Below are 22400 nucleotides of genomic sequence, written 5' to 3'. Positions count from 1 at the left end.
GAGTCACTGTCCCTGCCACTCTCTCAGGGTCGTTCTGACAAAGTACTTTGTGTACCCAAAAATAATTTATAAATGTGAGGTTTCACTTTTCTAATAATTATCTTGATTATTTCAAAAACATTATTACAGAACAGAGTCCAGAGTGGGCTGGCAAGACACTGAAAAAAAACACTGACAGCAATAAAAAAGCATATAAATAGTCCAGACAGGAGAGTCCTAGAAACACAGAACCACAAACCTAGAGCTGCAAGGAACCTTGAGCTGCAGATGGGAAGACTGGGGCCTAGAGAGAAGTGGCTGGCCGGGCCACAAAGCTAGAGACCATCAAAGCCTGGAATTGAACCGTGTGCCCTCTGGCTCCGGAGCCAGAGCTCTTTTCATTGAACCAATGCCCCAGCTGCTCCCCAAAGTTACCAATGTTTTTAATGGGCACCCATCAACAATAACCATAAAGGCAAAGACAATGATGACAGCACTATTATTACTGACAAGGACCTTGTTCTGGGAAGAAGGCTATCTCAGGGGCCCCAGAAATGACCTCAGAGCCAGGCCACTTCAGGCTGTCACAAGGCAAGCAAGAATAATTTTATGTCAGCTGAACTATGATCCCAGAAGCAGGATCTGAGGGTGGAGACAAAAGTGAGTTTTCCTATTGTAAGGGAAGAGAACAATCCAGAGAAAGGTGGGTTCAAACCCTGAGGGAGGGCAATCGGTGAAGGACTTGGTGATGATTTCTGCTCTCATTCTGAGGTTCAAATGCAATATAAACAGAGCAGAGATCTGACATCGAGAAGCCCCACTGGACAGCAAAACCTTTCAATTTAGGATCTGGAAAACGAGGACCTTACCCAGCATGACTCGAGGAAGGCGGTGGCAAGTCAGGTGTGAGGACATAAAGACTGTTGTTTTTTGGCAAGTGTAGAGTTTTTAAGACCGTCTGAAAAAAAAAAAGAAAAGAAAATCATGACTGTTTGTGGGCACTGCCAACATTTGAGAAGCTGTCATTCGAACTGTAGCTTTCTATACTGCACCATTCTGACAAACTTGGCATTCAACAAATATTTACTCGGCACCTACCAAGTGAGAGGCTTTGTGCTGCCCGCGGCGGGGACAGCCTGTCTCTTCCCGGATGGTAAGCACAACAAACACAGGCAAGGATCAGACATTCGTGGGGCTCAAGCATAACTTTCTGAATCAGGGGACGACTCCATAAATAGTCACTGAAACAGATACCAGAGTACCTGTTCCCCCAAAACTCCAAATCTAATAGAAGAAGGGAAAAACAGGAGTTTTCTAGCAAGAAGGGGCTGAGTCGAGACTCAGCTGCACTGAGGTCTCTTGGCCCACACTAAGAAGCCTGGGAACTTAGTCTCGTAACTGCTGGGGCAATGAGGTTGATCCCATGGCCAGCAGGTGGCGGAGGCGGGCCTAGACCTGGATCTTCTGGATGCTGTGGCTAGCTCTCTTTCTGCTTCCTTCTTAGAGGATCACACACAGACATATATAATCAGAGCCACTCTTGACCTAAAAATCTGTCTCTCTGAGCTAGAATTTGAGAACCTGAAACTGGTAGCATGTTTCTAACTGAACTGCTGCTCACAGAGTCTGTCACTATCCTACAAGGTGACTCCCTCTCCTCCAGGCTTCTTCTCATGCACAACTATGTAGTCCAGGTCACGGGAGGCTCTAGGGCCCGTGAAGGCAGCTCGAGCTAGGCTTGGGTCCTCCAAGGACCTCGGGCACGAATGCCCTGCAGGGCTGATCACTACTCTTAAAGACTGACTCTGGGACTCAGAAGATGCTGGTTTGGGTCCGCAGTCCAAGGAAATTTGTTTTACTCTCAAGTTTCCAAAGCTTTTTCTAGAAAGTGAGAGGTATAGACACTACAACTTCCAAGTCCCTTCAAAATAAAACTGTGAATTTTCTTCCAAGAAAAAAAATAAGAGCATTAGGTTTTGATGTTGTGCTTGTATTTTATATCCTTATAGATACTTTATTTTATTCCACCTATCTGCTGCATTAACTTTATATTTCTATGTATGTTTGCCTGTATGGGAGGAGGTAAGGAGGGAAAAAAGAAGGAAGGAAAAGGGAAGGGGAGAGGGGAAAATCGAATGTGTAATTGCTTTTGGAAGACAAAACAAAGTTTATTAATTGGGGAGGAAGAAATAAAAAAATCATGTGGAATGCAAACTCCTTGATAAGAGTCTCTTTCATTATGTCTTTATGTCCCAAGTAGTTGGCATATAGCCTAAGAATAACAAGAGTTCAATAACTGTGTCTGCTGAATTAAATTTAATCAGGAGATGTAACATTAGTCCCATTACTGCCACTAACTGACTGTCCCTTCCCCTATCTAAGTTTTAGTCATCATTTGTAAAATAAAGCATTAGTATTAAATTATCACTAAGTTCTTTCTAACTCTGATATCCCATGAGTTTATGAAGCTGCAAAAAATTATGTCCAAAGAACTTGAATTACATGAAAAACTCATTATTTTCCGACATACTTTGATGAATAAAACAGTTTCTTGACATTTTGAATACTTGGAAAATCTGATCTCGTGATTTGTAAAAACTTACATGTTGTTTACTGCTTAATCAATAGGCACATAGAATATTTTTTTTACTTTTACTTTTACTTCCATAAAGTAAGCAAACTTACACTGTCTTCTACATCTCCAGTCTTCCAGCCTTTTAATAGCATTTTAGATACAGGAATCTGGAGTTCATTTTCTAGAATCTGTTTGATCTCTCCTATAAAAGAAAGAAAAAACCAAATGTTAATCAAATAACATAATATTTAACATTTTTCTTTTAACATTATAGCTCTAGAAAACTGTTACTATGAAAGATCCCCCCTCCCCCCAAAAAAAAGTCATTTACAGAACATCCACTTTAATCTACTTTATTAGGAAAGGTGATACACTCTCAGGAAAAAAAAAAAAAAACATTTAGGTGATATTTTAGAGCAGAAAAAACATATATTTCAATCAATCTTTCTCAGGTGGATTATTTTTGTTATAACTATGCCCTCTTCTCCTGAGATGCCATTATTAGGTGATAGTGGCATAAAAATAATTCCTTTCCTTCTTGCTCAGTTCTTTTTTGGGAATGCCCTCATATCCAGAATCTTCCTTACTAAAACTTGTCTCTGTGAGATAGGAAATCTAACCCCATTCTCTCAAACATCTGGCTCTCTTAGCTTCTCCAAGCTGCCATGATTCAGAGTGATGACAGACCCCAGGAGCCTACTCAATAAAGTAAAACACACTACGATGAGCCAAGTCCTGGGAACAGCCTTTGCATGATCACTGTGAACTCCTTCCTTCAGGCCCAAGGCTCTTTAGCAACATCCCAAGTTGTACCTTCTCTTTGCGTTTCTGTAAACGGTTCCAGAGATGTTTACAACTGTCTGGATTTCAGGTGAGTACTATTCTTGTTTTAGCTACAAAAGCTGTTACATATTTGTGAGGGGTTGAGGATACCACCCTACTACTCTCTAAAGTAGTACTGGCTTTGCCTCTCTTTCCATGATTTAATCATAGATTTACTTTAAAAGTATGTTTACTGAAATAGTTTACTTTTTCATCCTCTAGATTTCTTCCTATACTCCAATCCCATCCACCCACCATCCCAAGTTATCCCATATAACAAAATTTTTAAATGAAAAAAAATCAAGAAAACCAATCAATATACAAAGAAAAAAGGCTGACATTATATGCACTTCAGTAAAGCTGTTGACCACCCCCATATCTGCAAAGGCATAATATAAAGTATATTCCCATATCTCTTCTTTAAGGGTTAAGCTTCAATGATTATTACAAATATCTATTATGAGTTAAGTACAATGGTAAGCAATGAAGAGACAGATTTTTAAAAAATAGAGAATCCCTATTCTCTCTTTTTTTAATGGTTTTTTAAATATATATTTTATTTTATTTTATAATAACTTTTTATTGACAGAATCCATGCCAGGGTAATTTTTTTTACAACATTATCCCTTGCACTCGCTTCTGTTCCGATTTTTCCCCTCCTTCCCTCCACCCCCTCCCCTAAATGGCAAGCAGTACTATATATGTTAGATATGTTGCAGTATATCCTAGATACAATATATGTTTGCAGAACCGAACAGTTCTCTTGTTGCACAGGGAGAATTGGATTTAGAAAGTAAAAACAACCCGCGAAGAAAGACAAAAATGCAAATAGTTCACATTCATTTCCCAGTGTTCTTTCTTTGGATGTAGCTGCTTCTGTCCATCATTTATCAATTGAAACTGAGTTAGGTCTCTTTGTCAAAAAAGTCCACTTCCATCAGAATACATCCTCATACAACATCGTTGTTGTAGTGTATAATGATCTCCTGGTTCTGCTCATTTCACTTAGCATCAGTTCATGTAAGTCTCTCCAAGCCTCTCTGTATTCATCCTGCTGGTCTTTTCTTATAGAACAATAACAGAGAATCCCTATTCTCAAAAAACTTATATTATTGAAAATAATCACAACTTAATAGTGATTATGGTTCTTCTTTGCCTATCTTTATACCTTCATTTATTTTCTTAAAATACTACTTTGCTTACATTTCTAGAACTGTTTCAAATAAGAGTAGATTTAAAATGCCACCCTTGTTTTTATTCCTGTATTTACTGGGAAAGCTTCAATTATATCTACATTTCATATGATGAGTGCTTTTTGTTTTAGATACATTTATAATACAGAAGATACCTCATTGCCTTTTTTGGAAAGATTTTTTTTTTAAAGCATAAAAGAGTGCTATATCTTTTCAAGTGATTTTTTTTCCTATATCTAATCAGATAATCATCTAGTTTGGGATGATTTTCTTTCTTTCTTTTTTTAAACAAGTAAAACTTTATTGTTTTGTACTATTTCCCTGAGATGGGAGACTTGCACTAACCTCTTATGGGTAGGCAAAAGTTATAGTTTTTAAATAATAATAATAATAGGGTTTTAGTTCTCTTAACCAAAAAAAAAAAATCTTTTTCAGCTTTAATTGATTTCACTAGTCTAGATACTTTAAAATTTCCTAAGAACAGTAGTTACCAAGTTCAAGGTTTGCTTGCTTACTAACACTAATGTCTAGTCCAGGGATTCACATATTGATCCTTATTAAGTATGTCTTTTTAATTGAATCTATAGAAGAGAGATTGATATGTACCTGGATTGTACCTCCTGGTTATGACTAAAAGGGGACCAAATAAGAATGGATAATTTGATACAAACACTATCAACAAAGACAACTAGTTGAAAATGTCAGGAATGTTATCCTTGTATCCAGAGGTTATGACTTCTCAGGAATACTGTAAGTAGATGAATTATATTCTTAAATTCTCATTTTTTATTTACTACTCAATCTTGCTCACAGTGATTTAAGCAAAACAAGTTGACTAATAAAACAACAAGTGTGATAGAAAATATATAAAAATGTATTTCTGTGTCTATCTCTCTCCATATTTTGTTTACAACTCACTGGACAGAGTCAGCACACTAGTGATTAGAAAAATATTTTCAAGATTTGTAACTTGTTATTCTAAGAACTGGTCATCACTTTCAGAAGACTTACTTATTTTGTGGACCTTAAAGATTATGGAGGAACTGATTTATGTTTTGTAATATAAGTTAATTAAAGTTAACCAAAATCCTGACAATTAAATGTCTTAACTTACCAAGGAACTCACCTGTCTTTGTGATCATTTTGGACTTCATTTCCCGTAGGTATATAAGGAATTATTTTTATGCCACTATCACCTAATAATGGCATCTCAAAATTGAAATTTTATACAAGACACATGACTATGATTCTCAGCAAATTCTGTATCTTAAAATAATGTTATATAGGTATGTCTATCTCTATCTTCTCTTCATCTCTCCATCTGCCTTAATGGCCTACTGTTTAAAATTAAGGCTTTTATTTTTTTTTAAACAACTTCCTTTTTAACATAGTTCATAATGTTTATTATTTTCCTGATATTAAACCATCTCTGCCTCACTTGCATACTGCACCTTAGTCCTGATGAATGATTAAAAAAAAAAAAAAACAAATTAAATTGCTATAGTTATTTTGTCAAGATTTCAATTAAAATTTTTAATAAAAATTTTGGGGCCAAATTTTAATTTGGGTTTTTATAATGCCAAATCTAGGATTTGGTCCACTGTCACTTACTTGCCAAATTTTGTTAAGTTATTCAAAGAACTAGCCTTTAATTTTAACATTGGCATGATTTTCCTTAGGGCTCTCATTTATTTATTTCTCCTCTGTTTTTAAGATATCCTTTTTTGTTTCTATTTTGGACTTATTTGTTACTTTTTTTAAGATCCTATTTTGTTTACAAATCTCCTTAGGTTTTCATCCTTTGTTAGAAATTCTTAAATTGATTACTATTTTTATTGCACTAAAATCTAGAAAATTTAACATGTTCACCTTTATATATGGATTTTCAGTTGCCTAATACAGGATAAAATTTTATAAAAGTACCATGTACTATGGAGAATTATATATATTCTTTAACAGCACTATATATTTAATATATTCTTAAGACACTATAAATTTCTCCAACGGTTTGTTATATTTCACTTTCTATTTATGTTTCAGTTAAATCTCAGAGAAGAATATTTGGGAATTTAAATGTAATGCCATATAAAGCATATAAGTTAATGTCGATATTTATTTGTCTTTTTTCTTTAAGAATAATGTAATTTCACTATTGGTGGAACTGTGAATACATCCAGCCATTCCGGAGAAAATTTGGAACTATGCTCAAAAAGTTATCAAACTGTGCATACCCTTTGATCCAGCAGTGTTTCTACTGGGCTTATACCCCAAAGAGATACTAAAGAAGGGAAATGGACCTGTATGTGCCAAAATGTTTGTGGCAGCCCTCTTTGTAGTAGCTAGAAGCTGGAAAATGAATGGATGCCCATCAATTGGAGAATTGAGTAAATTGTGGTATATGAATGTTATGGAATATTATTGTTCTGTAAGAAATGACCAGCAGGATGAATGCAGAGAGGCTTGGACAGATTACACGAACTGATGCTGAGGGAAGTGAGAAGAACCAGGAGATCATTATATACTTCAACAACGATACTGTATGAAGATGTATTCTGATGGAAGTGGATTTCTTCGACAAAGAGAAGATCTAACTCAGTTTCAATCGATCAATGATGTACAGAAGCAGCTACACCCAAAGAAAGAACACTGGGAAATGAATGTAAACTGTTTGCATTTTTGTTTTTCTTCCCGGGTTATTTTTACCTTCTGAATCCAATTCCAATCCAACAAGAGAACTGTTTGGTTCTGCACACATATATTGTATCTAGGATATACTGTGCCATATTTAACATGTATAGGACTGCTTGCCATCTGGGAGAGGGGGTGGAGGAAGAGAGAGGAAAAGTCGGAATAGAAGTGAGTGCAAGGGATAATGTTGTTAAAAATTACCCAGGCATGGGTTCCATAATAAAAATAATAAAAAATTATAATTATGAAAAAAAAAGAATAATGTAATTTCCTTATCTGTTTACATAGTAAATATTCATTTGATGATATCTTCTGCTCTTTTTAAAATTCATCTAATACACAATATATAGATATATATATCATCTTCACTTTTTAGAAGTGTAATTCCAAGAAACATATTTTACAGAGTTTGTTGATTTTGGTTTTTGGGTTTTTTTTTTTTTTATTAAACTTGGGGACTTTGGTGGGGATCACATATAATTACCCTTTTCTTTCAATTCATTGCTGAGCTTGAGGATTTTTGGAGGAGGAGAGGGTAAGGAGATGTCACATCAAATTTATCCTGTTCTTTCAATTTATTGCACTGTTTAATCCATTCACATGAATTTGGTTTCTTATTTCCTTAGTTCATGCTTTTTGGCTTTTTTTTCTTCTTTGCCTTTTTAAGTCAGTTTTTTTATTTGTTCTTACAATTAGTTTTGCTTCATCTACTTTGATACAACTCTATTCTCACAGCCTTTCTTTCTTACTCTCCTGTCAACCCTTTGCCTAGTTTTGGAGTTTTAATTAACTTACTGGTTTCCTCTCTGGTCCTTTTATTGAGTAATCTAAATTCTCCCTTCTATTTTAGTTCAAAATCTTCCCTCACTCCTCTCCAATATCTTTGATCTGTTTTGTTTCTTTCCCCTCCTTTTTCTAGGAAGAATTTCTTTTCCTTGCTCTTGTCATTGATTCTCATGTATTGTTATTTTGAATTTTAATTTTTTGACTCATGTATTATGTATGTGCTCAAGCATTTCTTATCTAATCTCTTTATGTTCCAAGTTTCTTAAGCACTAAATATGAGTTTTCTCAAAACTAATTCCTATTATATTGACTCATAGATCTTGCACTATTATTCCTATTTTCTATTGTGCCTGACTTTGAATTATCAATTTATAAGATAAGTAATAAGGATAGAAGGACTGTCCCTGGTAAAAATCACCCCGTATCACAGACCATTTATTCCAGTTCTCCCTTATGCCCTACCCATGTTTGTTTTCCTACCCATTTCTGGGTCCTCTCATCATTTCTGGGATGTGGTGCCTCCACATCTATGATTTTCCTTCTCTTGAGGTAAAATACTGCCCATAAAAAAACAATATTCTCTCAGGGGAAACAGCCTTCCTCCTTCAGAAGTACCCATCTCTTATTATAGACATATATATATCTCTTACCCCATGGCAATGCTCTCCTATGGAGTTCCCTCAGCTGCTGAGCTAAGACTTCCTTTCATTCACCCTATTTCAATCTCTTCTTTCTTTTCACTTTTTCCTAGTGAGCTTTTCCTAGTAGGGACTCTTTATCTTCTCTCCATTATTCATTCATGAATAAAGGCTAAGTAAGATTCATTCCCTCTCAAGTCATGAAGATCTTAACTAGTTGTAGATCCCTGAACAAGTCATTTAACTTCTGGCTACCTCAAATTCCTCACCTGTAAAATGGAGATAATAACAGCACTCAATTCACAGGGTAGTTGTGAGAGTCACATAAGCAGAATGCTTAGAACAAAAGATGAACTATATAATGCTTATTCCCTTCCCTTACTTTTGATATATATTTTTAAATTTCTATTAATAAGAGTAATTTATTTCATTACTCATTCTTGTCCTGATAAATCATTTACTTTTCTCTATTTCTGTTATTTGAAGGAGGGAGGGATTAGTTGTAAGTTAAATATTCCATTCATGCCTTGTTTATTCCTCCTAGGAACACCTTAAATGTCTCTCTTATTGAACAGCTGACCTTCTGAGTTTGCTTTTACAGATACATTATTCTATTGTCTTTCATTTCATTCTAGCTTTTATTACGTATAGAATAATTGGATAATAACTACAGTTTTACAGGTTATATTATATTATGTATATGATATATGTGTCATTTTATTTATTTTATTAGTCACTGGAATTTCAAAATTTAGTTACTCAATGCCTTAGTGTAGGTCATTTTGTTTTATTTTGTAGTTTTAAAGTCTTTCAATTGGTTATTTACTCTATTTTTAAAATACCATGCTATTTCCTGATATTATTTCCTGTGGTATAATCTTCAGGTTTTTTCAAGGAAATCTATTATCCTTAAGATGTCTTCAAGTGTCCACTCTTTAACTTATTAGCTTTTAATTGTATAGGCCTCAAGTGTTGCTGTTGTCTTAGATTTTTTTTTTTTTTACTTCATTGTCTTTTGCTTTTGTTCTACCAGAACATCTTTCATTTCATTTCATTTGTATTACAAATCTATTGTATCCTCTATTGTAGATTCAAGTTTTTCTATTTCTGATGCATAGGCCATAACTGTGACATCTGTTTTCTTCTAACTTGTCTTATACTTCCCATTCTCTTCTGAATTTTGGAACATTCTGTTATGGTTCTCTGGGAATTACTTAGGATGTTTCAAGTATTCAATTTCCTGTCTTGTAATATTTAAAGCCATATATAATGCTGATTATTTCTTACAGAACAATAATATTCCATAACATTGGTGTACTATAAGTTATTCAGCCATTCTCCAGTGATGGGCATCCACTCAGTTTCCAGTTTCTGCCACAAACATTTTTGCACATGTGGGTCTCTTTTCCTCCTTTAAGATCTCTCTGGGATATAAGCCCAGTAGAAACACTCTGGATCAAAGGGTGTGATACAAAACACAAAGCACAAGGGGTGGTCCCTGTAAGGAGCTTCCCCACATACACTTGAAATCATCTTTATTCTGAAAGAGCTTAAAGCACAAGTCCCCTTATGATCTTCTTAACCTCATAAAGGCTTTTTGAGGTAGGAATGAACAGTATGGATATTATTATTCCCATTTTACAGATGGGTAACTGTGGCACAGAGATAAGTGATGTTCTTCCAAAGGTCTTGTGGCAGTCCAAATTTCCACTAAGTTCTTTTGGACTTCTTGGACAGCATTGTTCTTTCTGTGCCAGAGCTGGTTAGTTTTCCCTTTCAATGGAAAAAAAAACTATCAATAAGGAGCAAAAACCAATTAATCAAATAAGGTTTCTCCGCACAAAAGTACTCTGCCAATTATGAAATTTTACATTATTTGAGCCACTGTTACTTCTCAGATTCAGAAGAACTAGGGCCCAGAAAGGTTCAGTGTATTGCCCAGACTCATCTAGATAATGAGTGGCAAAGCAGATGTTTGAGCTGATTAAAATTTTTATCAATGATTTAGATAAAGATATTAATGGGGCAGACAGGGCGCGCCATCATGCACAGAGTATTGGACCTAGATTCAGGAAAATTAAGTAGCTAGGTGATCCTGGGCAATCAGTCATCTTTCACCTGAACTGCGGCAACAACTTCCTAACTGGTCTCCCTTCCACAAATCTTTTTCCATTCCCATCTATCTTTCACTCCCCCTGGCAAAATGACTTTCACTAAAATGCAAATCTGATCATGTCATACTCCCTTCAACCCCCATTCAATAAATGTCACTAATCCCTCTTATTTCCAGGCTCAAATATAAAATCTTCCATTTGGCAATTAAAGCTTTTCACAACCATTTCCAACTTTTTTAGTCTTCCTGCACTCTGCTTTCTTCCTCAAATTCCATGATTCGGCAGTCCTGGCCTATTAATTGTTCCCTATGCACGACATTCCATCTTCCCAAAGAACATTGTCACTGGCTGAACTCTACACTTTCCACCTTCATTTCTGCCTCCTGGTTTCCTTGACTTATTTAAGACAACTCAAACCTCACTTTCAACAGGAGGCCTTTTCCATGACTTTCTTGAGATAATCTTTCATTTATTTTGTATATATTTTCTTATACATGTTATCTATTCCATTAAACTTCTTGAGAGCAGGTGCCATATTTTCCCCTTTGTCTCCATAGCACTTACCACTATGTCTCATATGGAGTAGGCACTGAATAAATACAAGTTTGCTGACAAACTTTTTAATTAATTCAGTGGCCACCCTCCTCTGGAATTCAATTCTACAATAAAGATTGTTTAGAGTTAGACAATGAAAGCAATGGGAAAGCGACTAGATCGAACGATGGAAGCACAGTTTAATTGCCTTGATTCAAATGAGAAGGATCCTTCAAAATGAGCTGTTGAGGAGTCTATTTGGGAAAGAGGTTTGGGCAAACTGAGGAAACAGAATCTGTTGTAAGTGAAACAAAACTAGTCTAGGTGTCAGGAAGCCAGTGTTCAACCTGAGGCTAATACTAATTAACCGTATGACCATGGATAAGTCACTGCACTTCAGATAGCTTTTCCATCTACAAAATTGGATAATAACCACAGTTTTACAGGTTATATTATATTATTTTTTGATATATATTATATTACAGGTTACCTGATATATTATGGGTATAAATCACCTAGTCATTCAAGGTTTAAGAACACAGTCATCTTGGATGCTTCCTTCTAAATCATTTGTGAAGTATGTTGACTTGTTCTCCATTTCTTTTTCTTTTCTTTTTTTTTTTTTAAAGCTTTTTATTTACAAAACATATGCACGGGTAATTTTTCCAACACTGACCTTTGCAAAACCATTTGTTCCAAATTTTCCCCTCCTTCCTCCCATCCCCTCCCCTAGCTGGCAGTCCAATGAATGTTAAATATGTTAAAGTATATGTTAAATCCAATATATGTATACATATTTATACAATTATTTTCCTGCACAAGAAAACTCAGATCAAGAAGGAAGAAAAAGAACACCTTGAGAAAGAAAACAAAATGCAAGCAAATAACAACAGAGAGAATGAGAATACTATGTTGTGTTCTACATTGTTCCCATGGTTCTCTCTCTGGGTGTAAATGGTTCTCTTCGTCACTGAACAAGTGGAACTGGTCTGAATCATATCACTCTTGAAGAAAGCTACGTCCATCAGGATTAATGATTACATAATTTTGTTGTTGCTGTGTATAAAGATCTCCTGGTTCTGCTCATTTCACTCACCATCAGTCTCTGTAAGTCTCTTCGGGCCTCTCTGAAGTCATCCTGCTGGTCATTTCTTACAGAACAATAATATTCTATAACATTCATATACCATAACTTATTTAGTCATTCTCCAATTGATGGACATCCACTCAGTTTCCAGTTTCTTGCCACCACAAAGAGGGCTGCCACAAATGTTTTTGCACATGTGGGTCCCTTTCCCTCCTTTAAGTTGATCTCCATTTCTTGCACATTGATCTCTTTACCCGCTTCATGGCCTGGTTCCAGTCTGACACTCCAGCCTTTACAGAGTTTGCCTTCAAATACTTGGTAGTCCAGGCAAACTGGTCCTCCTGCTGTTCCTCCCATGTGACATTCTATTTCTTATTGCTATATCTTTACAAAGGCTGTCCTCCATGCCTGAAAAAAATGTCCTCCAATCGCCATATTAAACAACCTCTAAATTTCTTCAAAGTATACTTCAAATGCAATTTCCTCCTTTTGAAATCTAACCTGACTTTTCCCCTCCTCAGCTGCCTCCAGTCATTTTACTTACTACTGAATGAAATAAATGAATATTTTTCAAAAAGACTGTGAGATGGAGTGGATTGGACCTTAGGCCCAAGTCACATGATCTCTATTCTCATAGCTACTTCCTTTCCAGTTCATTCAATGAATTTAAAAACCAATGGGGGAAGGAGGGGAGAGAAGAAATGGGGAGAAATGTACTTCCATCTTGGTGTTATATAGGTACCCTCCTGCCCTCAACGTGCGCCCACTCTATTCTGAACTGCTCAGATAGTTGTTGGCCCTCTTCTTACAAGAAATGAATTAAAACTTTCTATTGTACCTAGAGATACCTCTGAGTAGTCAAACCGGGTAAGAGGGGTTTAATATAATTCTATCCCACATACTATGGTTTGCATTATTAAGTCATAAACTTATCTTCCAAGTTTTATAATTCATCACTCTTCTTCACCTTTAGATCCTTTAAGTTCCCTATCATTTCCACACTCAAATCATCTCTTATATCAGACCTTTTCTCACTGATTACACAAATAACAATTCTGTTCAGGCCCTCATCCTTGTTCCTCTAGATTACAAAAATGGCCTAAATGGTTTACTTCTTTCAAATACCTTCTTATTCCAAATGATGATCCTCAAGTGATGATCTGACCATGTCACCTACAATAAACTCCAATAGCTCCTTGTTGCCTCTAGGATCAAACATAAACTTGTCAAGATATTAGGAGATATCCTGCTTTCCAGATCTAACACCCAGCAAGCAAGCTGTGCCCTGAGCTTGGCATAACAACAATTCTCTGTGCTCACCCTCTGGCAAAATCACATAATTCTTGTATTGCTTTGACCAGCACCAGGTATTCTCCCTAGACAAACACTGGACAAGCTTGGACAAGTCAATCATAAAGCCCAGTTATGAATCCAGCTCCTCACATTGTTGCTGTTACCCTGCAATGTCAGGGCTACAGTTCACTGTATAAAACACTAGCACCCGTACTGAGATCCCCCTATGCTCAATCAGATCTCCCTACTAGGAGGCAGAGCCCTGACACATGGGACTAATTTGCCTCCTTGCTCGCAAGCCATGACCCTCACTTTGAAATTAAACTTCTGTTTGATTCCTGACTCTCCTGTCTCTAGCCTCTGTTCAGCTCTGGCCATCCACAGACTAGAAGTTTGGGTCCTACTGATAAACTCTTCTATTTGACTTTTAAAACCCTTTACAACCTGGCCCAACCTCACATGTTAGTGTCATTATACACTAATTTCCCTATACTGCATGCGACACTACATCTCTTTATCTTCACACATTTGTAGTCCCTTTCCTGAACCTTTGTTCTCTTAATCTCTCTTCTTTTAATTCATAGCTCAAACATCCCATTGAACAAGAAGTCTTTCCTGATTCCCCAATTACTAGTACCCTACCTATTCAACTACTTTTATGTACGCATACACACATTTTAAAATATTAGTTCCATATAGAATTATATGTACTTGTAATCCCCATCAGAATACAAAATTTCTTGAGAATGGGAATTATTGCCTTCCTAATGCCTAGCACAGTATGCATGTGGGGGTATTTATTAAATAAATGTTTGTTAAGTGGATGCTGTCAAATCCCTGTGGAAGAAGAAAAGATCTATTAGGGCAAAGACAGTCCCTTTTTCTCTTTGTATCCCCAGTGCCAAGTACAGTGCCTTTTCCATAGTAAGCACCCAATAAATGATGGCTGAACTGAATAAAAATGAGTGGCAGTCCACTCCCCAAGATCACTTTCACAAAAGATACTGTCAGTGTAACTATGAAGGGGTAACACAGGAAAGGCCTCAATGCCGTGCTAGTCACCAGCAAAATATTAAGTGAATGCCATCAATCTGTAAAGCTCCAATGCCCTTCAGAATCTTGAGGAGAAATGTATGAAGGAAAATAAAGAAAAGAACAAATGAATGGCTGAAAAAAGCATTTACTAAGCTCTTCTTATGGGCAAAGTATTATGCTAAGTGCTAGGAATACAAATGGAGAAAACAAAGTCTCTGTTCTCAAAGAGCTCAAACTATAGAGTTGAGGGAAAAAAATACACACGAGGTTTCAATAGCAGCAGGATACATGAAGAGGCCAAAAGAATTGTACAAGATAAGGCCAAAATCTAATGCAAATAGATCTTCAGTGATGAAAAATCATCATGATGTTAATCTTTGAACTAATACAAGCTATAATCCCACTACATATATTTAAATTTTTTTTAATTTAAATTTTTAAACATTTTCATTTAAAATTTTGAGTTCTAGATTTTCTCCCTCCCTCTTTCTTCTTTTCCCTCCCTGAGATGATAAGCAAATATAGGTTATACATATACAATATTTCCATATTAGTCATTTTGCACAAGAAGACTCAGATAAAAGAAAAAAAAAAAAGAAAATGAGAGATTCTTCTCTAGAACAGGAAGACAGTATGCTTCATCATTAATTCTTTGGGAATATCTCGAATCACTGTCTTGCTGAGAATAGCGAAGTCATTCACAATTGCTCATTATACAATACTGCTGTTACCATGTACAGTATTTTCCTGGTCTTGCTCACTTCACTATGTATCAATTCATGTGGGTCTTTCCAGATCTTTCTGAAATTATTGTTTGTTTTTTCTTATAGCACAATAATTTCATTAAAATCATATACACAGTTTGTTCAGTCACTCCCTAATAATGGGTATTCCTTCGAATGAAGTGAACTGTGACAGTTGTCTCACAAGATGGAGTCAGTATTCTAAAGACTGAATAAAGGTCTGCTGTGTCTCAGGGCCAGGTTTCTTTCTCCAGAAATCACATGGTTTACAAGGAGTGGGACTTTTTCTTTGTGACACTAAGTTGGGGCCACCTTGGTATTAAAACTCCCATAGAAGGTAATTTAGTAATCCTAAAGATGTGGTTGGGTAGAAAGTTTTTCCTCATTTGTGACTCAGAATGTGAGGTCATTTGTCCTGGCTAATCAGGGCAAAGATCCAGCTTATAGGGAGTGTTAGCCCAGGCCTCTATATAATTCTTGTCTATTAACTGAGCCTTGCCTCTCCTTGCCTAACTGCTTTTTTGCTTTTGCTTTGAGAAATCTCCTTAACTTATTTGAGCCAATGGTCTTGTCACACACACACACTATGATTTCCAATTCTTAGCCACTACAAAAAGAGCTGCTATAAATATTTTTGTGCAAATAGGTCCTTTTCCTTTTTTTTTTTTTTTAAACCTCATACCAATAAGATTTTGGTTCCAACAAAGCATGGAATTCCAGTATTATATACTTCAAAAAGTTTTCATAAAGAACAATTATTATTATTATTATGAATAAATGAATGAAAAGACTTTTAATTAAGTGCTTAATATGTGGCAAATACCATGTGAAGAACTAGTGATAAAATTATAAAAGGAAAAATAGTCCCTCTCTTCAAGAAGCTTTCATTCTAATAAAGAAAAGTTAACCAAATAGAAAAGTAGTGAAGACGGAAGGGTATTGTGGTTTAAAAGTGACAAGGATGATGAGGAGAGTCACTGGAGGAAGATGACAAATCCGTTCAATCAGAAGCCATATTAATGATTTGATTTTAGCACCAGAATTAGAAAAAGAAGAATTAGGTAGAGAAGAAGACCTGAGGATACACACAGCAGAGACCAGGGAGTAAAGTGAAAAATGCCTGGAACCCGCTTCAACTACAACATCAAGGAAGCTATCATCATCATCATCATCATCATCACTATCATTATGGGACAGAACAAAATAAATACTACATTATCATGAGAAGACTGGATTCTTTATCATTAAGTTGAGAGAATGTTGTTATAAAGCAAAAAAAAAGGCAAAGAGAGAAGTCCCAGAAGCTTAAGCAAGGATGATGGAGAGATGAGGAGGAAGACACCTAGTCCATGCTGAATGGGATGAAGATCTCTCATGGAATGTGCCCTAATTGGCACTTGAGACTTTGCAATAACAAATTGAGCAAGAGCTAAAAGCTGAAGGTGTTCCATTGTCTTGGATGAATGTTTTCCCTCTTCTTCTTAATTAGCATTTAAGTACTTGCTGAGTAAAGAGTTTGTTACATACTAGTACTACTATTCTTTTGTTTCTGGGATAGATTTCCCAGGTTTAAGCCTGGACATCCCCAGACAATGGGAGAAAAGAGGTATAGGGGGTAGGGCCTTCTAGCTAGGATCTGTATCATCTTATGTTTTGCAGTTTGCATTTTGCATTCTACTGATACCTTGTCTGTTGAGAGTTGCCCTTTCTCGTGAAATCATAATAACTCTCTTTTTACTTTTTTTTTCTGATTTTAATTTTGGGTGGGGTCACAGCTGTTCCATACAATCCCCCTCACTGACAAGATAAATCTTCATGAGTCAGAGGAGGGTCAACAAATGAAAAGAATGACATGATGGAAGCAGTCTGAAATGAAACCAAAAATAAACAAAAAAGAAGGAAGCAGAGGTACTAAAAATCATGGCCCAATCATTATATCATTCATTTATTCAATTTCAAAAGGTTTATAGGATTTCATTGGGGGGAGGATTGGCCCTTCCTAATCATCATGATCCAGATAAGGAGAAAGATCTTCTAACTTAGACATCATGACCCCAGACCTTCCATACTTATCAGAATGTCCTGTGCCTCTCCAAATCCCGGCACTGTTCTTCTTGATCCCAACCTATCAAAAGGCCCAGTGCCTCCTCCCACCCTGTCAGAACCTGATTGATAATCCATTCCTGCTCTGTGCTCTGACTCCGCCCCTCTCTCAGTCTACCCTAGTCACTTAGCACCACATGTGTATATATAATTCGTGGGAAGCACACATTAGCTGTCGGATGCTGGATTCTTGGAGACAATAGTCTCATTCACCCCTAGGACCAAACCATGGAGCCATTTGGTCCTAGTAAATCTCTCCCTTTCAAATAAAATATTAAAACTCTCTCAGTTTCTCTGGCATTACATAAGGAGTTATACTGTCACTGTTAGGGAGGATTTTATATAAAGCAGTCATCCTTCTGTCTAGAAATGGGAGGATTTTTTCCCTTACAACAAGAAGCTTCTCCCATGAACTACTTCATTTAAATCTCACTATATGCATCAAAGTTTCCATTAACAACCTTCATATAGAAGAAAAGGCAAAAAGCAACACAAGGCAGTGTTAAGCACCAGAAAAACATTTAGGCAAAAGAATGATAGTCATTACTACAACAAACTACTACTGCAAGGGTTAAAATGAAAACAAGGATTACTACTAACAATAATAATAGTAGTTAGCATTTCTATAGTGTTTTAAAATTCACAAAGCATCTAACAAATAATAAGTGATTTGATTTGCACAATAACCCTTCCAAGTAGAACCAAGAGTACATTGTACACAACAAGAAGATTAAGTGAGGATCAGCTGTTACAGAGACATGGCTCTTTTCAATAAGGAGGCGATTCAGGACAATTCCAATAGACTTGTGATGTTCTGCATCCAGAGAGGAGATTGAGTGGATCACATCACAGTCTTTTCATCTTTCTTATTTCTTTTTTTTTTATTTCATTTTTATTGTGCAACATAATAAAACTGGAAATATGTGTAGAAGAACTGCACATATTTAACATATATTGAATTAATTGAATTGCTCCTGGGGGGATGAGGGAGGGAGGGAGAAAAATCTGAAACCCAAGGTTTTGCAAGGGTGAATGTTAAAAACTATATTTGCATATATTTTGAAAATAAAAAGTTATTTCTAAGAAAATTACATTCAAATATAGGAACATAGCACAAAAAACTAAACTGAAAGGGATGGGGGGATGTCTGCCATGGTTTCAGAGTTCAGATAATCAGAATCAGGACCAGGAGAGGAATGAAGGTTGACAGGCTTAGCCCCTTCCCCAAAATAGAGGAACAACAGCAAAAAGGAACCTATGTGGCAAGATGAAAAGGTCATAGGGACAGATGGATAATCCAGTGTGATGAGCTCCAGGGGCTGAAAGGTGATTCAGAGTGAAACAACAGTTAAGGAAGGGGGACAAAGTCTAGAAGCAGAGCTAGGAGGAGAAAGCAATCAAAAACATTTTAATACTTGCCTAGGATTATACCATCGATTAATGGCAAAGCCAAAACTCTAAGATCTGAAAATAAGCCCTTTATTACATTCTAATTCATGATTGTACAATGTACAATACACAAAATATGACAAATATCATAGAATCATAAACCCTGAGAGACTCATTACTAGGTTAGCTATGATACCTACCAAAGGCTGTCAAATAAACCAGCATAGTAGGTACTCAAATGAAGAAAACCACAGATTTGAGTTAGAGATAAAAGATTTCCAGATCTATGATATATGAGCTAAATATTCTATTTAGGATCACCAAATCGTAGAATTAGAGATCTAGAAATAAATTTAGGGTCAGGTAGTCCAATATACTCAGTTTATGATGATGGATTTAGAAGGAGAAACTTGTTCAGAGAGCAAAGTATGGCTCCAGGGTCACAGGGGCAAATATATAACAGAGCCAGAATGGTCCATCTAGTTTGCAGAATAATGAGTTCCTTATTAGCTCCAGATATATGACCAGGACAGATATGAGGTTTGAAACCGAGTCCTCTGACTACACTACTTCTAGAACACTTCACTTTTTAGCTACCATCAATAATGCTGCTCAATATTTATAACTAATGCTTCGATGTGGTATAGAAATGACACTAGGTCCTCAAAGTCTAGGCCAGCACAGCCCAACCTAGGCAACATGGCTAGAAAGACTTCAAGTACAGGCCTAAACTAAGAGCAAACTGTGCATAGAGGTGCTTCCTTAGCTCAGGGCAGACACCATGAGGCTGGAAGCTGAGTATTGAATGTCTTGGTCACAGTGACCCATTAAAAGAAATAGAAATATGTCCACTTGGAAAAAGGCTTTGAGCATATTGGCTAGGGCCTTTACCAAGAATTTTTACAACATGGGAAAAAAAAAAAGCCAAGAATTAAGATGTAAAGAAGCTGAGACTCAGAGATGAAAATCTTAGCAAAAGTTGTGAAGATGGTCCTCTCTCCATTCTACGACCAGCTGTCTCCTATTAATATGTCACATCCACAGAATCTTAGAGTTGCAGAAAACATTAATTTAACCCAATTCTATTATTTCATAGATTAATAAAATGAGTCCACAGAAGGAAGGGAAGGTAAAGGTAGTTGGACAAATTTACAGAATATGTTATTCAGAGAGCCAAGATTAAAATCTGGATTTCAAGGACTGAATTGAATGAATGAATGAGTACGCATTTATTAAGTGCTTACTATGCACTAGGCACTGTACTAAGTGCTATGGAAACAAAAACAAAAAGGTCTCGGTGATATGAGACCAACTGGAAAAATGTAGCAGGCAAAGTGGCCTGAATTGCATTTATTCTGACACCACATAAGACCTCCGAGTCTCAGAACTGGAAGCTGTATGAAGGAAGTCTCAACTAGAAACATGACCGTTCTTCTAAGATGTCTATTTTCCACAAAATGCCAAGAACAAAAGTAAATGTATGCTAATTAAGTATTTTGGCTTTTAACAACTATAAAAATAAAAAGGATTATAGGATTTACAGTTAGAAAAGAGGTAATAACAGAAACAACCTAATTCAATATCCAGGGTTTTTTGTTTTTTTTTTTTTTTTTTTTTGGGGGGGGGTGTTCTGGTGACATGATTTTTTTTTCAATTACATACTTTTATTTATTTTTCTTTTTTAGAAAAATAATAGCTTTCTATTTTCAAAATATATGCAAAGATAGTTTTCAATGTTCATCCTTATTTATCACTTGCATTTTGTTTTCTTACTCATTTATTTTCTTTTTTGATCTGATTTTTCTTGTGCAGCAAGAGAATTATTTACATGTTTACACATATTGGATTTAACATATATTTTAACATGAATAACATATATTGGATTGCTTGCCATCTGGGGCGGTGGAGGGGAAAGGAGGGGAAAATCTGAAACACAAGGCTATTATGCAAGGGTCAATGTTGACAAATTTTCCATGTATATGTTTTGAAAATAAAAAGCTTTTTTTTTTTTTAAGTGCAATTTTTCTACATGTATTTCCACAATTATCATGTTGCACAGGAAAAGTCATATCAAAAAGGAAAAAAATGAGAAAGAAAACAAAAAGCAAGTTAACCACAACAAAAACGGTGAGAATACTATGTTTTGATCCACATTCAGTTCCTACAGTCTACTTTCTGGGTGTAGATGGCTCTCTCCATCACAAGACCATTGGAATTGGGTTGAATCACCCTGCTTTTGAAAAGAGCCACATGTCTCAGAATTGATCATCATATAATTTTCTTGCTGCCATGTACAATGATCTCCTGGTTCTGCTCACTTCACTCAGCATCAGTTCATGTAAGTCACTGCAGGCCTCTCTCAAATCATCCTGCTGATTGTTTCTTATAGAATAATATTCCATAACATTCACATACCATAACTGATTCAGCCATTCCCCAATTGATGGGCATCCACTCAGAGTTTCCAGTTCCTTGCCACTAGAAAAGGGCTGCCACAAACATTTTTGCACATGTGGGTCCCTTTCCTTCCTTTATGATCTCTTTGGGATACAAACCCAGGAGAAACACTGCTGGATCAAAGGATATGCACAGTTTGATAGCCCTTTGGGCATGGTTCCAAATTGCTCTCCAGAATGGTTGGATCAGTTCACAACTCCACTAACAATGTATTAAGTGTCCCAGTTTTACCACATCCCTCTAATATTAACCACTATCTTTTCCTGTCATCTTAGTCAATCTGAGAGATACATAATCGTACCTCAGAGTTATCTTAATTTGCACTTTTCTGATCAATAGTGATTTAAAGCATTTTTTCATATGATTAGAAATGGTTTTAATTTCTTCATCTGAAAATTGTCTGTTCATATCCTGTAACCATTTATTAATTAGAGAATGGCTAGTATTCTTATAAACTTGAGTCAATTCTCTATATATTTTAGAAATGAGATCTTTATCAGAACCCTTGGATGTAAAGATTTTTTTCCCCAGTTTTCTGCTTCCATTCTAATTTTGTCTGTATTGGTTTTATTTAAAAACTTTAAATTTAATATAATCAAAATTATCCTTTTTATATTTCATAATCTTTTCTAGTTTCCTTCTTTGGCCACATGCTTCCTTCTCCACGCATCTGGGAAGTAGACTATCCCTTTTTCTTCTTATTTGCTTACAGTATTATCCTTTATGTCTAAATCATGAGTCCATTTTGACTTTTTCTTGGTATAGGTTGGTCAATGCCTAGTTTCTGCCATCCTATTTTCCAATTTTCCCATCAATTTTAGTGAGTTCTTATCCTGGAATCTGAAGTCTTTGGGTTTATTAAATCCTAGATTATGGTATTTTTCTTCTTTAATATAATATAATATATGATGGTTCTCTCTGGAAGAAAGCAGGTTTCTCGGGGAGGTTTTCTAGAGGCAGCCTT

At 35.9% G+C, this 22400-nt stretch overlaps 1 protein-coding gene across 2 annotated transcripts in view; it reads right to left on the bottom strand.

The window, feature by feature from the left end:
• FAF1 (Fas associated factor 1) overlaps positions 1-22400 on the bottom strand; it is a 402722-nt gene that overhangs the window by 265955 nt on the left and 114367 nt on the right. For both annotated transcript variants that reach the window (XM_051999721.1, XM_051999722.1), the window contains exons 5-6: positions 2665-2756; positions 849-937 (exon numbers count right to left, since the gene is read on the bottom strand). In XM_051999721.1, coding sequence (XP_051855681.1) covers positions 849-937; positions 2665-2756 — 181 coding nt within the window. The remainder of the gene's footprint in view (positions 1-848; positions 938-2664; positions 2757-22400) is intronic.

The sequence above is a fragment of the Antechinus flavipes genome, chromosome 4 (assembly GCF_016432865.1).
Source record: "Antechinus flavipes isolate AdamAnt ecotype Samford, QLD, Australia chromosome 4, AdamAnt_v2, whole genome shotgun sequence".
NCBI classification, from domain to species: Eukaryota; Metazoa; Chordata; class Mammalia; order Dasyuromorphia; family Dasyuridae; genus Antechinus; species Antechinus flavipes.
The sequence above is the reverse complement of the archived record's forward strand: the minus strand, read 5'-3'. Positions and strand labels throughout refer to the sequence as shown.